The sequence below is a fragment of the Oreochromis aureus genome, linkage group 15 (assembly GCF_013358895.1).
Source record: "Oreochromis aureus strain Israel breed Guangdong linkage group 15, ZZ_aureus, whole genome shotgun sequence".
In the NCBI taxonomy this organism is placed as follows: domain Eukaryota; kingdom Metazoa; phylum Chordata; class Actinopteri; order Cichliformes; family Cichlidae; genus Oreochromis; species Oreochromis aureus.
The window spans coordinates 34,080,871-34,096,148 of record NC_052956.1 but is presented as its reverse complement, the minus strand read 5'-3'; the positions used below and the strand labels follow the sequence as shown (position 1 = coordinate 34,096,148).

At 42.3% G+C, this 15,278-nt stretch overlaps 1 protein-coding gene across 3 annotated transcripts in view; it reads left to right on the top strand.

The window, feature by feature from the left end:
• The window catches only part of arid3a (AT rich interactive domain 3A (BRIGHT-like)), a 45,227-nt gene extending 33,488 nt beyond the window's left edge, over positions 1-11,739 (top strand). For 2 of the 3 annotated variants that reach the window (XM_039599228.1, XM_039599229.1), the window contains 5 exons: positions 1,176-1,359; positions 2,129-2,376; positions 2,918-3,208; positions 4,316-4,405; positions 5,687-11,739. In XM_039599228.1, the coding sequence (XP_039455162.1) occupies positions 1,176-1,359; positions 2,129-2,376; positions 2,918-3,208; positions 4,316-4,405; positions 5,687-5,856 (983 nt within the window). In that variant the 3' untranslated portion in view covers positions 5,857-11,739. The remainder of the gene's footprint in view (positions 1-1,175; positions 1,360-2,128; positions 2,377-2,917; positions 3,209-4,315; positions 4,406-5,686) is intronic. The other variant, XM_031737241.2, reaches the window with a different exon arrangement.
• The last annotated feature ends 3,539 nt before the right edge of the window (positions 11,740-15,278 follow it).

Sequence of the window (15,278 nt, the reverse complement as noted above, 5' to 3'; positions counted from 1 at the left end):
TCTTTGGACATCCCCTGAACCCCCTTAACCCCGCCCTCTGGTTTAAAAAATAGTCCTCTTAAAGAAGATTTCCAAGCAGTATTTTAAATGTGGATTTGGAAAAGACACAAAGTTTATTGTGCAGTAGTAGAGTCTCTAATTCCCCTAATTAGAGAAAGATCCCCTTTTCAGTTCTGAGAGGAACCACAAATCTCTCTGGGGTTGCATCAGGGAGGGCATCAAGTGTAAAAGATAAACACGTGGAGTTGCCCACAGTGGCGTGCCCTTGTGAATAAGCTGAAAAGTATCTAATGATAATAACATCTTGTGATTTTAGAATTCAATTGAAATATTAGATATTCAAGGTAAATACTTGTAAAAATGACAGTTTTCAGTGGAAGAATAGTTTCAGGTTTTGAAATGTAAGAATTCAAAGTTAAAAAGTGAGGGCTAACCTCTGAACCTCATCAGGAGTGGACTGGAAGAAAGCGTGGTCATACAAACAACTGAAGCTCACAGGAGTTTGATATATTTGATGCTTACTCAGAGTTAAAACACAAAAAAAGAAAGAGAAAGATCCCCTGTTGTTTTTGTTCGTTTCTATGTAAAGCCGTGAATGTCATAAGTGGTCTTACTCTGCCCACCGTTCTGTATTTTCCTTACAGGGTGGGCGATCTGGCCAAAAGACAGTCAAATTGTTCTGAATCTTGTTGATTATTTGTGGGGTTGCCTGGAGGCCAAGTTTGTTGGTTCAGCTCAAGGGTAAAAGCAAACCTAGTGTAGTTTCCTAGTGTGTGCGAAGCATCTTTTAGATCTGCGCGTTGGTGAGCACCGCCCTTGTTTGAAATGATGGTGAATGCCACTCGACCGCAGCACCGTCACTCTGAGCACTTAAACAACACCTTGCACTGGCAAATTACTGTTTGCTAATACTGAATGGTAAAAGTGTGGTCTTTTAATAAAATATGGCAATCGTGACAAAAAAGCCAAAGAAGGTTTTGCTACAATTAAGTTGTGAGCTAAAGCACCGTCTTAAACATGTAAAATGAATGGGTGTGACCGCGCACCACCTTTATTGGCTAAAGGGAAACAACTGTTATTTCAGGTACTGTTGTTTGTCTTTGATGCTATTTCATATGTATTTTATTGGTGGAGCATGACTGTATTTTTTTTTCCCCTGTTTCCTGTTGCTGTAGGAACCCCAGTGAATCGTATTCCCATCATGGCCAAACAGGTGCTGGATCTGTACATGCTGTACAAGCTGGTGACAGAGAAGGGTGGCCTGGTGGAGGTTATCAACAAGAAACTGTGGAGGGAGATCACCAAAGGACTCAACCTGCCTACCTCAATCACCAGTGCAGCCTTCACTCTTCGCACACAGTTAGTATACAAACACTCGTTTAACTGGTGTTTAAATGTTACTCGGGGCGTTTTCACACCTGTAGTTTGTTTACTCTGGCCTGACTCTGGTCATGAGTTTGTAAACTTGTAGTTTTTCCTTTGGTTTGGTTTCATTTCACACGCAGAAAAGTCCAAAATGCATCCGTTACTACAAAACATGTAAGAATGTTCAGTCCGCTCATTTGCCGGATGTGTCTGAGGCGGGAGCAAGAAAAGTAAATACAGGAAGAAGATGCCGTGTTCTGGTCTACTGGAGAACATGGAGAATTTATTTTCATTTCACGGTTAGTTGTTAGCCCATCCATAGTACCTTTCCGCATTGAGAATACACAGCATACGTGGCTACGGGACGTTTTTTTTACCTTAAACTTTTAATGTACACCTGATAGTTGGTTCGGATCATGTTCACACCTCCTCCAAAAGGTCTCGGTGTTGTTGTTTTGGTCCACACCCAAGTGTGATTACTGTGTTCACAACTAGACACACCAAGTGGGGAAACAGAACCAGCATCCGATTTAAACTGACTAAATACCGTGTGAAAATACCCTTAATAGCACCCTTTATTAATTAAGCAAGAGTTAGCTAAAGTTAAATCGTTCCATACGATGTAGAAGTGAAGTGCTGTAGAAGTGAATCTCTGTGTTTGTCCTTTTTAAAGACTGATCACTCCTAGTTAGCTGAAGTCGGGCCAAACTTTGTCTTCAAACACTCAGAAGGACATACCTGTTGTGCACTTTGTTGATTTCAGATACATGAAGTACCTGTACCCATATGAATGTGAAAAGAGGGCACTGAGCAACCCCAACGAGCTTCAAGCAGCTATCGACAGCAATCGACGGGAGGGTCGGCGACAGAGCTTTGGCAGCTCTCTCTTCACCTACTCTCCCAACGGGACTCCCACCATGCTGTCCTCGCCAAAGCTCCCCACGCCTAGCATGGGCTTAACAGTGGGCACCAACGGGACCTCGCTGGGTCACATCCACAAGATCAAGAAAGGTAAGATTTGTTTATTGTGCTGCATGCACATCGGAAAAAATCAGTTGTTTGAGGGACATGTTCTTTGATGCTGATTGTTTTGAATCAGGTTAAAATACATGAATGTGGCAGTAACTTTGTCTAATCTCAGGTCAAAAGGACAAATTCACATCAAGTATACAGTTTGTCTTGTTGTGACAGTATAACGATATACTCGACTGTTTTGGATCAGTCAAAGTTTTGAAAATTTTGAGTTAAAATGAGGATCCACTGTGAAATCTTGAGAATTTTACTGATAGCACATTTACAATCAGAGATAAGTTCTGCCAAATTTATCTCTTAAACGGAAGCTCTGATCTTCAAATTAAGAAATAGCATCAAATCTATTTCTATCATCTCTCTCTTTAAAAGAGCTTAACCCTGGGACCTTCCCGTAACACACTGCATCTTATTTATTATCTGTTTTCTGCGGTCATGCTGAAATTTATGTCTGGGGACTATAATGCATCATATGAATTTGCTTGACTTTGAGTTCCCCTTTCTCTTTGTGCTGCTGGGCCAGAAGAAGAGGGAGGCCAGCCTCTGGCAGGCGTCAGCATGGCTCGTTTGCCAGCGGGGGGCTTGGCAGGCCACTCAGTGGCTGCTGTGCAGGCAGCAGCAGCCCACGCCGCCATGGCTGCTCAGGTGGCCGCTCTGGAGCAGCTGAGGGACAAACTGGAAGCGGGCGAGCCGCCAGAGAAGAAGATGGCGCTGCCTGCCGAGGAACACCAGCGACTGCTGCAGAGAGCGCTGCAGCAGAACCTGCTAGCCATGACTGCTCAGATACCTATGAACATTCGCATCAACAACCAAGGTACTCAACATGCAGTGGAGCTCTGACATATTCGGGTAGCGAGAGAGGAACAAAACAACCAGTCAGACATGACTTTCATGTTTTGCACAGTAGCTGCAGGCTGTTCTATGCTGTCGTTTGAGGAAATTCCTCCTTTATCTAATCAACATGAGATAAAAGAGTACACCAGCTTTTTTACATCTCCCTGGTTTCAAAAGCTCAAAGATGCAAGAACACTGATTTTGCTGATGTGAAATGAAACTCTAATTTCTCAATTATTCTCGATTGTCAAGAAAAAGCAAATGGCCAAGTCCCGATAAAAGCAGATATTATAATTGTCTAGCAAATATTAAGGTTGCTGGGAAATATCAAGTCGATAATGTCAGCCAGTAGCAGTGATCTTTTTATGCAAACACCCACGTGAAAATGAAAATGTCACCCCTGGTGGTGGTTAACATGTAAATGAACAGCAAAAGAAGAAGATGAATTAATGTATTTCAAATGGTAACGATCAGTAATTAGAGTGCATTTTCAGGGACATTCAGTTTTTTTAAACTATTCCAGGGTTGGAGTTTTTGCAGTTATTTATTTATTTTTGTTTTTACTCCAAATCAAAATGAGCTAAAAATAAAAATCTGGAGTTATTACGACATCACAGTTACTCTGGGCATCACAGGTTTTTACATTTCATTGTTGCCAGTGCGAGCTAGATTTGACACATTTCCCTTTTCATGACAGTTAGTATCTCAATGCATTCTTGTAATCTCACCACAAACCACAGCACCCAACTGCGAGAAAGTAACACCTAGCAGGGCTATAGGTTGACCTGCTTAGCTTATAGAAGCAGCGTGCATGCATACATACACGCATGATTATCTGTGTGGGGATTCCCTTCTGTAAGCACGCACCTTGATCTTATAGAAGGATTTGTCTCGGTTACTGCCTATCTGATTGTGCACATGAACCATTTCTCGGTAAGTGACTTCAGAGAAATGCTCATTGGGACATTTTTGAAAAATTCAGTTTTGCTCCTACTGTGGGACGGTTTTGTTTCTCCATTTGGTTTGAGTATTCTTAAGTCAAATCTGGATCCAAAAATGAATAAGGATGAAAACTGCTTTCTTCCAGATGGCAGACAAGACTCAGCTCTGAACCTCACCACCAACGGCACAGGGAGCATCAGCATGTCCGTGGAGCTCAATGGAGTGGTATACACTGGTGAGCAGCTCCTCTGTAACTTAAAGTGACACAACAAAATGTCAGATATGAGCTCACTGCTTCGCAGTTAGTCATGAAAAGTTGAGTATTTCCAGTAAGACTCTTGCCTGACTTACAGATCTGGAGAAGCATCAGATTGGTATCAAGACCAGCCCCCTTTCTTCTGCCAAATGTTCCTATCAGCACCTCTTTTGTTTATGTTTCATATGTTGTTTCGTTGCTTATTTGATTTGTGATAAATGGAGAAATGATTATAGCTGTAAGAGATGTTACACAGGGCAGGTTATTCCTGTTTTGTGGCAAAGCAGAGTTGTGCAGTAACATCCTAGAGTGTTGTTGTTGGAGGAAGACTACCAAGTTTAGTAAGACCTCAGTCTCGTGGGCCTAGACCCCTTGGATAATGTGTATTCCCCAAATGGCTGTTGGAGATTGCTTAATTTCGTTAGGTGAAATTGGTCAGAAAAAGGTGTACAGTTGTGCACCAAACAGCTCTTTGGGACTGCTTTAGTTACTAGCAGAACGCTGCTGTCGACTGTAGTTTACATGGCAGGTGCCAGCTTGTCTGCACATTCTCACTGACTATTTGCAGAGCCTCAGTGAAACGTCAATGTGACTCAAATGGGAAACTGAGCACGTTTGCCTTGAAACTAAAAACTAAACTAAAAATTTGTACCTTAAGCTGTGTCCACACATGAAGAGATTCTCAGTGACGTGCCAACCAGAGGCATTGGATTGCGTCAAGAGAATAAAAACGGGGCGAACACAAAGTTGGCAATGCGATTGAAGTATCTATCGAGCGTTGATAGACAAACAATCAGGTAGTAAATAGAATAGAGGGTTACCTAGGTAACTAGAGCCTGAATGTTGTTCGCGACCAGCCGTCAGCTTCAGAGTGATGCGTGAAGAGCAAATTTCTTCTGGTGCAGCTTAAACAACACGTTTCAAATGGCACAACTTTTTCTTTGAAAGTGAATGTTCGCTTTTCACCTTTTCACTCACAGGTGAGCAGTTGGCACCTGTGTCTGCAGACAAGTCAGCTTCTTACATACAAACTGTATGCAACCATAGCAGTTGCAAGGAGGTTTTTGTTGAAGCACCTTCCCCCTCGAGCAACCACTTGCGCGTTGGTCAGGAAAGGCAGTTTTTTTCCTAGCAAAAAGTGGTCGCCAAGCAGTTGCAGATCAGTCTCCAGGCCTGTATATACAGACTGTAATTCAAAGCATTCAAAGCGTTTTGTACTCTGACTCCTTTTTGTTTTCCCTCTTGTTGTTTTCTATACAGGCGTTCTTTTTGCTCAGGCAGCACCAGGGTCAGCATCGTCTGGTGCATCTGCATCGTCCGTCACCAACAAGGCTCCCAGCAGTCGCGTCGCTCCGCAGCAGCAGCAGCCGCAGCCGCAGCCGCAGCCGCAGAACACACCTACCTCAAACTCCAGCAACTCATTGTCTTAACAAACTTCCAGCCTTTCCTTCATTCATATTTTTTTTTATTTACCACGCTAAGTGAAGCCAAAAAGCAACCTCATTTTCTATCTCACCAATGCCAAAAAAAGAAAAGAAAAGAAAAGAAAAGAAAAGAAAAGAAAAGAGAAGAACCATAAACCATACAGAAAGACACAAACTGGAACTCTGTTCACTTGAAGTACACTATCTCAGGTTTCCTCTCACAAACTCTTTTGTTCTTCATCGCCAAAATGATCTTGAAAAAGCAAAATCTCCCAACTGAGAGCCAGTATATGCTAAACAAAGACATATGCACAGCCTGTGAATTATTTATTTCTGCATCAATGTACAGATTATTTGGAGAACAAAAGAGAAGAAAAAAACTAGGAAAGCATTGTTTACACACACAAACACAGCTACTGACTGACAATGATGTTTTATCCTTCAGGGGAGAGATTTTATTTTAAGTTTTCATTGTCATTATTCTTATTATTTTATTCTCTTTATTGTTTTTTTATCATTTAAATCTTTAACAATCTTTCACTGCAGGAAAAAAATCTATATTAAGAATTCTATACAAAAAAAAAATCATTTATTTTTAATCAGAATAACTTTAAGGATAAGTGTTGTTTCTTCAGGGCATATATAAATATATATATAAATATATATAAATTGTACCATTGTGACCTCATTTTGGGTAAAACCTTATTCATGCGGCAGCCGTTTTGAGTGTCTGTGTGAGATAACAGCGCAGGTCTGTCCTGTCGTGTGGGGAAGTATGCATTACATCACAGATTCTCCTGTGAAAAGTAACGTCGGCGTCCCGACTCAGACTAATGCAAAGGAGCGCGTGTTGGAGGCGGGCATAGTTGTTCTTCCTGTGACGCTCGGCTAATTTAGCCCGAAAATCCACTCCTGTTTGTTGACACGAGGCTTGTTAAATACACCTTTTACCTTTTTTTTTCTCTCTCCATTATGCTGGTAGAGTTTTCAAAATGGCTGTTTTTGTAAGAGTAAGGTCAGTTTGTACAGGCGGTAAAATTAAGTTGTTTCTTTTTGTTTAGTTTTTTTTTTTCCACCTCCCTGCACCTCATCACAGGATGGATTTTCTCAGTGCTGTCCACACCAAGTGCTCCTTTTCCTGTTTAGGGTTCAGATTTATGTGGAAGACACAGGTTTTAGGTGAATGTTCTCAGGTGTTTCTCGCTCTTAAACAAATATCCCACTCGACAGAGCGCTGCTTTTCCACGTGATGAAATCTGCTTTATCTTCTTTCTAACTTGGATGGAGTGATTGTCTTTCAAAAAAAAAGGAAAATATGCATGCATGTATTTGTAGATAAAAAGCCCCCTTAATGAGATATGAAGTGGTTTCCCATCTTAGGTCCGCAGGAGTCGAGCGTATACTCAATCTTTATTATTGCAGAGCTGCTCAAATGGACAATCAGGTGTCAGGAGATGCTTATCTGGGCTTCGAGCGAGTGCTTTTTTTCAGCTCGTATGTGACATTGTGTTGTGTGTTTTCTTTTTTTGGCTTTGTATTATAGATTTCAGATGCTTTTTATTTTTATTTTAGCGTTTTCAGCTTTGTGTTTTTGATGAATTTGTGCATCTTCTGATCCAAGTGCTTCTTATCCCACGCCTTGAGACAAACAGGGTCTCATTAAGGCTAGCTTGCGAACTATCCTCTCAGCCTCTGGCAATCGCAGCTGCGGCGTTTGCTCGTGGCCTCGCATGTTTGTACGAACTCTGTTAGCTTTACAAAACACAGAGGAGAATCTGTGTCATTTGTGTCCGTGCTTTTTGAAGTCAGTCAATCAATTGAGCTTTTTGAACTTTAACCTGTTACCTCTCTGAACTGTTAACTGTTAAAGATTGTTCCCCACAGCCCCGACACACATACGCACATACACACATACACAGTCACCCACTTCACAAAGCAGCCTCATTCCTACTGACGTTGGGAAGTAAATCAGGCTTTGTACATGGGTTCTGTTCAGAGACCTTGACACAGCATGAGCTGACCAGAGAGCGCGCGGTACCTCAGTTTAATCAGGTTTTACTGTTCAAGTCAAATATCACCAGATGCTTGTCGTGGCTTTGATTCTGGACTCACTTCTCGGTGGGAAATCACCAACAGCTGCTACAGAGCAACTGGTCATTATTTTTATGTTTTTTGTAAAGGACCTCACAGTCATCACAGTGGCGTTCTTGAATTTCAGTGCAATGTCCCCGAAGGATTGAACTGTCCAGCCTCAGGCACAGGAAAGCAAAGGGGGAGTTAAGGTTTATGTAAAACCCTGCTCGAGACTTCAGAAACCATTTGATTTGCAAATCGAATAACTAAATTAGTTTCTCTCTACAAAACGCTTAAGCGCCTTTCAGATGCAGAATACAAAACATTGGCGGCTTTGCCCGTTTACCGTAAAGTTCCTCCTCCTTCTCACAGATGAGCCCATGGCTGAGGCAGCGACAGCCACACTAACCTTGCAATAATTGCCAGACACATGCAAGAAGTGTTGCATTTGTGGCATTGATTGCCAATGTCGACTATGATGAGGTTAAACCACACTTTTGAACATTTAAAGTTGCGAGTATGTGTCTGCGTTTGGTGCATGGTGCAACATCTAGCAGTAGCTCCTCCTGGTTCTCACATGGGGGCTCGAGGAGGCCGTTCCACACAGACGCCCTAAACCGAACGCACGGTTGCTGAGATAAGACGATAAAACGTTCAGCTGTTTGGCGAATTATCCAGTGAACCCAATGAGCACGCACAGGACAACTTTCTGAAAACGTGACTGAGAGTGCGCATTCAGACATGAGGCTGATGTGTTAGGACGCCGTCAGGCTCAGAGTGTCTACGTGTAGAATGTGTTGCTCTTCATTAACTCAGGCGTACAGCTGATTTAAATGTTTGATAAGTGCACCTTTTAGAAACACAGTAAACACTCTGTGAATGTGAGATTTAAGGGCTCAGCTCCACGAACGTCATCTGTTTTTTTTCATGCCTGTATAGTAGTGGGTTGGTTTGTTGGAGTACTGCGTAGGCCCTAACCAGAACAAAACAAACGGGGAAAATGACAGCCCTCACGTATTCCTCCTTCCTTGTATCTGCAGTGTGAACGGATATGAGGGCTGTTTTTCTTTGTATCAGGAGTAGCAGGTGTCACAGGCGCCGGTAATGGCTGACAATCAAATAGAGACATACTGCGGCTGGAAGCATGTTGGGGGAGGATGGCTGGAGAGAAGCTAAATTCAATCAATCCCAATCTAAAGGATCAACACTGCTTTTTCACATTTGACCCTGTGACCTTTTGGCCCCCAAGGCAGCTTTTAAAGCACCTGCCCCCCTTCGGTGGATCCATGTTTATCGTGTAACTATCGACTGCTTCTGTGTGATATTTGCACGTGAACAACGAAGGTACCGCCGCTCGACTGTACTCGCTCTCTCTGTGGACGGCAGCATTTTCAAGGAACATGTTCTTAACATACGCGGTAGCAACAATCATGAGACGTAAAGACAACACTGTATACCTCCAAACACTCTCGACATCCCTTCAACCACAATCGAACTCCGTTTCTACCTCAAGGACTAAAAGCTTTGGCAGATTTCTCCTGCAGGGCCACACCGGGGAGAATCCTGCTGGAGGCTGCGCTCAGGCCAAAAAACCCCACTGAAGTGATGTTGGTGCCAGTTCATAAGGATTTTAAAAGAGAATGTAGTGACCACAGACAATCAGCTGAAAATGCAATTCTCACCTTTAACGATGACTGTTTTAGAGACAGCTCTTTGGCAAGAGCTCCCCTCAGTGGAAGGTTTTTGTTACAGCGCGCAATCAGTCAAAGTTTCCTGTATGGGGAAAAAAACATGGAAGGATATGAAGGCTTCAACTATTCCATTTACTTTCTTTTCCTGTCTTTACTTCCTTGTGGTGTTTCCAGAGTTTAATCCTTGTGGGGGATGTAAAAACTTCAGAATCAGCATTCACATCACGGAACACTAAAACCAGACTTCACAGGCTTTTAGCATCAGTAGCTCAGCAAGGCACTCAAACAGGGAAGTAGTTCAGACAGGGAAAATGCAGTCTGGCCTGTATCAGTGCGATCATGTAGGATCCTCTGGTCAGAGGTAGTTCATCTCTGATATTTTAAGGCACAGTGTAGCTAAGAAAACTGCATCAGTCTTAACTCTGTAGCCCAGAGCTTGTTCAGAGTTCTGAAAACCAGATTTTTGTTCAGGCTGGAGTTTTTGTTTTTTATTGTATTGTAGGAAGTTTGACTCCTATAGCCTGGAGATGTTTTCCATCACTAGATTAGACGATGCCTGCACAACATTTTTGGCTTTTTTATTATTTTAATCTTTTTAAATGGCCCTGGACTGTTTTCAGAAGCCTGCTTTGTTTGATGCTGTTGTACAGACTTGAACAGCAACATAACTCGTCTATTTTGTCTGACTTGGAGTCGATTTTTGTTATCAGTATGGTAATATCAGCACAAACCCTCAGTCTATCGCGATCGGCTCACTCACTCTCTGTCTCAATCGTAACTTTTAAGCATCTGAATCTCAGCTGTTTTTGATCCCAACCAGAGCTGTAGATAAAATAACTGCTAAAAAACCTTAACATGGTCCTGAGGGTCTTGCTTGGAGCGTGACTCCTGCTCCCACCTGCTGCCAACATGGACACTTTGCTAGAAAATTTACGGGTTAAGGCGCGTGTGGGGCTCAAGGACTTTTGACTGGACTTCACCACTCACCTTACCTCAATCAGGGGGACTGTGGATAGGGAAGATGATGATGATGATGATGATGATAAAATAACAAGATGCCTTCTGCTGTGACAATTGTATGAATTAACATGTATTACTAAGACTCATTAAGTAGATTATTTCTGAAAATGGCTTTTAGGGCTATAGATATATAAATTTTTTTTTATTGTTTTTTGGTTTTTTGGCTATTTCCCTGCTTTTTTTTTCCTTGTTTTGGACATGCTGTAGCAACAGAGACACAGAGATTACTTATAGAGCAGATTTATGAATACAGTGATGATAATTATAATGGTAATGTGATTATTATAGGGAGGCGTGTGTGTGTGTGTGTGTGTGTGTGTGTGTGTGTGTGTGTGTGTGTGTGTGTGTGTGTGTGTGTGTGTGTGTGTGTGTGTGTGTGTGTGTGTGTGTGTGTGTGTGTGTGTGTGTGTGTGTTAGTGTGAGTAAGTGAGAGTGTGTGCGTGTGTGAGAGAGCTTCACGTGTACCCTCAGAACAGAAACAGGACTCTGTCTCTTGTCTCTTACAACCTCTCAGGAAAATCTACCTCTACCTCCAGTTTGATGCATTTAACCCGGTGAGGGCTCAAGTTACAGTTTGGCAGGAAGAGGACACGAGAACGGGCGCCGGCGTTTGAACTGAACTTCAGCCGACCTCGATTGATATGAACGCCGTGCTTGTGCTAGATACAAACAAGACATTCTTGGTTGAGAGGTTCATTTCTGACGCCGGGGCGTCCGCCGCCCTCTTGTTTGTCGTTACACTTTCGTAACACTTCTGCTGTTTAGCTTATTTGAGTACCAACAACAGGGAACCTCCAGCTCAACAGCTAACTACTACCAGTACTCGGACAAGTACTGCTTCTCGCACCACTGTCAGTTCAGAGTTTTGCAGTCTGCTCTATTAATGTGTGCTTTTTCCTCTTTTTTCTTCTATCAACTATCACATTTTTTCACAAGTGGGATGTTTCCCCAATGGCCACCACATCAGTGATGTGGCAGCGGGGCAATGCAACTGTTTATTTTGAAGGGTGAAGATCTGTTCTTGCCTATTTACTCAATATATGTTAGTGTGAATACTTTTATTTTGAATCTGAAATTAATAAAATATCACCTTTGTTAAATGTCAGACGTGTTTTGGATGTTATTTAAAGTATTTGGGCCTAAGATTTAAGAGCCAGTTATCCTGAATTATACAGCCTCAGGGGAAATATTAGACTGTGTCAGTATTTATTTAACAAAAATTAGACCACTAAGTACTAATGCTTTCACAGGATTTAAGAGGTAGCAGAGCCAGGTGCTTCCAACCAAATTAATTGATCATCTTCAAGTGTGAGCAGCTCAGTAAAAGCAGAGGTTTAGAGCCAGGCATCTTGCAATCACTTAGTCAACCATGAACCACTCGGTAGTATATTTGACCCCTATGGGAGTGTCCATCAAGAGGGACATGGACCCCCTATTGATCCTCTACCTAATCATACGAGCCAAGGTGTGAAAACGGGCATGGGTCACAACCAGCCGAGGTTCCGGGTGAACCCACCATGTACTCTGTAGACCAAAGGATTCTAGAGTTAAAGGTGAGGCCGTCTGTCCAACAAAAGCTTGGCTGAAATGAAACCGGACAATGATCGCAAGCACTGCAGCAAAATCTGCGACAGAAAGGCTAAAAAAAAAAGGAAGCATCAAGGTGATGCAACGGCCCAGTCAGAGTCCAGACCTCAACCAGATTGAAATGCTGTGGTCAGACCTTAAGATATCTGTGCATAAACGAAATCCCACAAACCTCTGTGGACTGAAGCAATGTTGCAAAGAAGAGTGAGATAAAATTCCTCCACAATGATGTGAAATACTGAAATCTACGGTAAATGATTACTTCAGGTTATTGCTGCTAAAGGCGGTTTTACAAGCTACAGAGTTGTGGGGTGTACTTTAGTTTTCCACACACCGCTTCTGCATTTTGTCTGATTTCACGTTAACTAAATAATGACAGACTGTAATATGTGTTAAAAATCAGCCAAAGTGCCATTGTGTAGCCTGTAGGTCGTTTGTGTGTCCGTCCATGGATATGCCTCACCAGACCATCACTGACCCACCACCAAACGGTTCATGCTAAACAATGTTACAGGAAGCATAATGTTCTCCACGGCTTCTTCAGACCCTTTCACGTCTGTCACATGTACTCAGGGTGAACCTGCTCTCATCTGTGAAAAGCACAGGGTGCCTGTGGTGGACCTGCCAATTCTGGTATTCTTGGGCTCTATGGTGCCAGTCAGTAAGGGCAGAGCCCACTAAAGGACATGGAGCCCTCAGGCCACCCTCATGAAAGTCTGTTTCTGATTGGGTATTCACACCAGTGGCCTGTTAGAGGCCATTTTGTAGCTCTGGCAGTGCCCATCCTGTTCTTTGCACAAAGGAGCAGATTCTGGTCCTACTCATGGATTAGGCACCTTCTGAAGCCCTGCCCAGCTCTCCTAGACTAACTGCATGTCTGCTGGAATCGCCCCATGCTCTTGAGACTGGGCTGGCAGACACCTGAAGGAGTCGGGAAGAATGTCAGTGGCCTCCACCTGTAAAACCTTTCCTGTTTTGTGTTCTCATTGCTGCCCCTCTAGTGTAATTGTTGTTAATTTCATTAACACCAAAACAGCTGAAACTGATTAACAACCCCCTCTGCTGTCCCAGATGTTTAACTGATGATGTTATCCTCTAATTAGAAAAGGTTAAAAGGTTTTCCTTTATTTTTTAGATTAATTTTACTCAAGAAACGGTTGCAAACTATCTAACAGAATATAAAGACTGTAAAAGCAACTCCAGGGTTATTACTTGAAATCTTAAGATACTGCTTAAAATGAGTAGATCAGTAATAATGACTGCCTCATTCTGAGTTGTCTTTGTACATTTATGCTGCTGCTGCACTTGTCTCTTTGACCTTGACTGTATCGAGCTGTTAAAATCCATTTACTCAAGCTTCTCACTTTACACACCTTGTGGAAACTTGCAACCTAAAATAAACAAATACTAATGGTTATGAGCCTACCATCTGTTCACAGTATAGTCTTTGGAAATTATTTCTACATTAGTGAAAACAATTTAGCATAAAAAAAGTTTTTTATTTTTTCCCTTAAATTTTATATTTTTTATTATTTGAAATATCTTGATAAGCAACAAGATTTGTATTAACAAAGGTGGTTGTGGGAGTATTTTAAAGTGCCATGCTGACGGTCAGATCCACAAGGATTTGAAAAGCTTTTTCTCCTCTGTACACAAATTCAGTGGATCTTTAAAAAAAGCTAAGAGGTTTTTCTGCAAGAATGATGGATAGGTATGTAAAAAGGATTCAAATATCATCTCCCAGAGATGCTGGAGATGGAATGACTTTACCATGTGCTATTTCTTGTGTGCTATTTCTTACAGTGTATGCTTAAACTGCATTGGATGCAGCCAAACTGATAGGATGATGCCTTGCGGTACTGATAGGCAAATGCTTTGTCCCCTGAAGTCAGCTGGTCTGAGGGTGTGAGGAGAAACATCCCGCAAACAAGCAGCAACTGAAGGCAGCTGCAGGAAAAGCCTGGCCAAGCATCCCAAGGGAGGAAAGTCAGAATGATGTGACATGCATGGACGCACAAGATTTGCATCCAAATTTAAAATAATCATTGCAGTTACTTATCAAAAGTAACAGACTCAAGCACATAGGAAATGAAGAAGAGAGTGCAGGCAGGGTGGAGTGGGTGGAGACGGGTGTAAGGGGTGATTTGTGACAGAAGAGCAGTAAGAGTGAAAGGGGAGGTACAAGGTTTGGAGATGATGGCACTGACAAAAAGCACAGACAGCAGAGATGGAGATGTTCAGATTTTCATGTGGAGTGATCAGATTGGACACAGTTAGAAATGAGTAGATCAGGAAGACAGATTGAACAAGCAGTTAGGAAATAAAGTTAGAGAGGCTGAGATGGTTTGGATATGTCCAGAGGAGGGATAGTGGATATACTGGACAATGGATGTTGAAGATGGCACAGCAAGGAGGAAAAGAGGAAGAACATAGAGAAGATTAATGGATGTAGTGAAGGAGGAGATGTTGATGTGGCATAGAATAGGTGGCGGAGAATCTTGCAATAGGACTTAAACTTAATGTGCTGCAGGGGTTGGAATCATATGTATGTAACAGACTCCGCTTTGTGTGAATGGGGAGTCTGCCTAACACTAAGTTTCATCATGGAGTTCCACAGGGTTCTGTGCTAGGACCATTTATATTCACATTACGCATGCTTCCCATTGGCTGTATCATTATGGCCTTTAATTTCCTACTGGGCCCTAAGAGTCTTAGAAACATGGGGTATGGTTGTTGGCGTTTTCTTTTAATAATTGTAGGGTCTTTGCCCTAAAGCATCTTGAGGCCACTGTTGTTGTCATTTATGTAAATAAAATTGAATTAAAGTTTGAATTCTACACCTTAAATGCTTCATTTTAAGTTCACCGTGTATATTGAATTATGCAACTGTTTAAAAAGTAAGGTATGCTGTTGCAGAAATTGCCCCTTTGCTCTTTCATAATCGTGCTCACCCAGAGGTTCTTTGCAACGTGACGGGCGTATCACGTTGACGCTGGCTTTTTACGAAGCACCGCCCAAAAAGCGTCTCCGCGGTGCTAAACCTATCGGAGCCCGGTA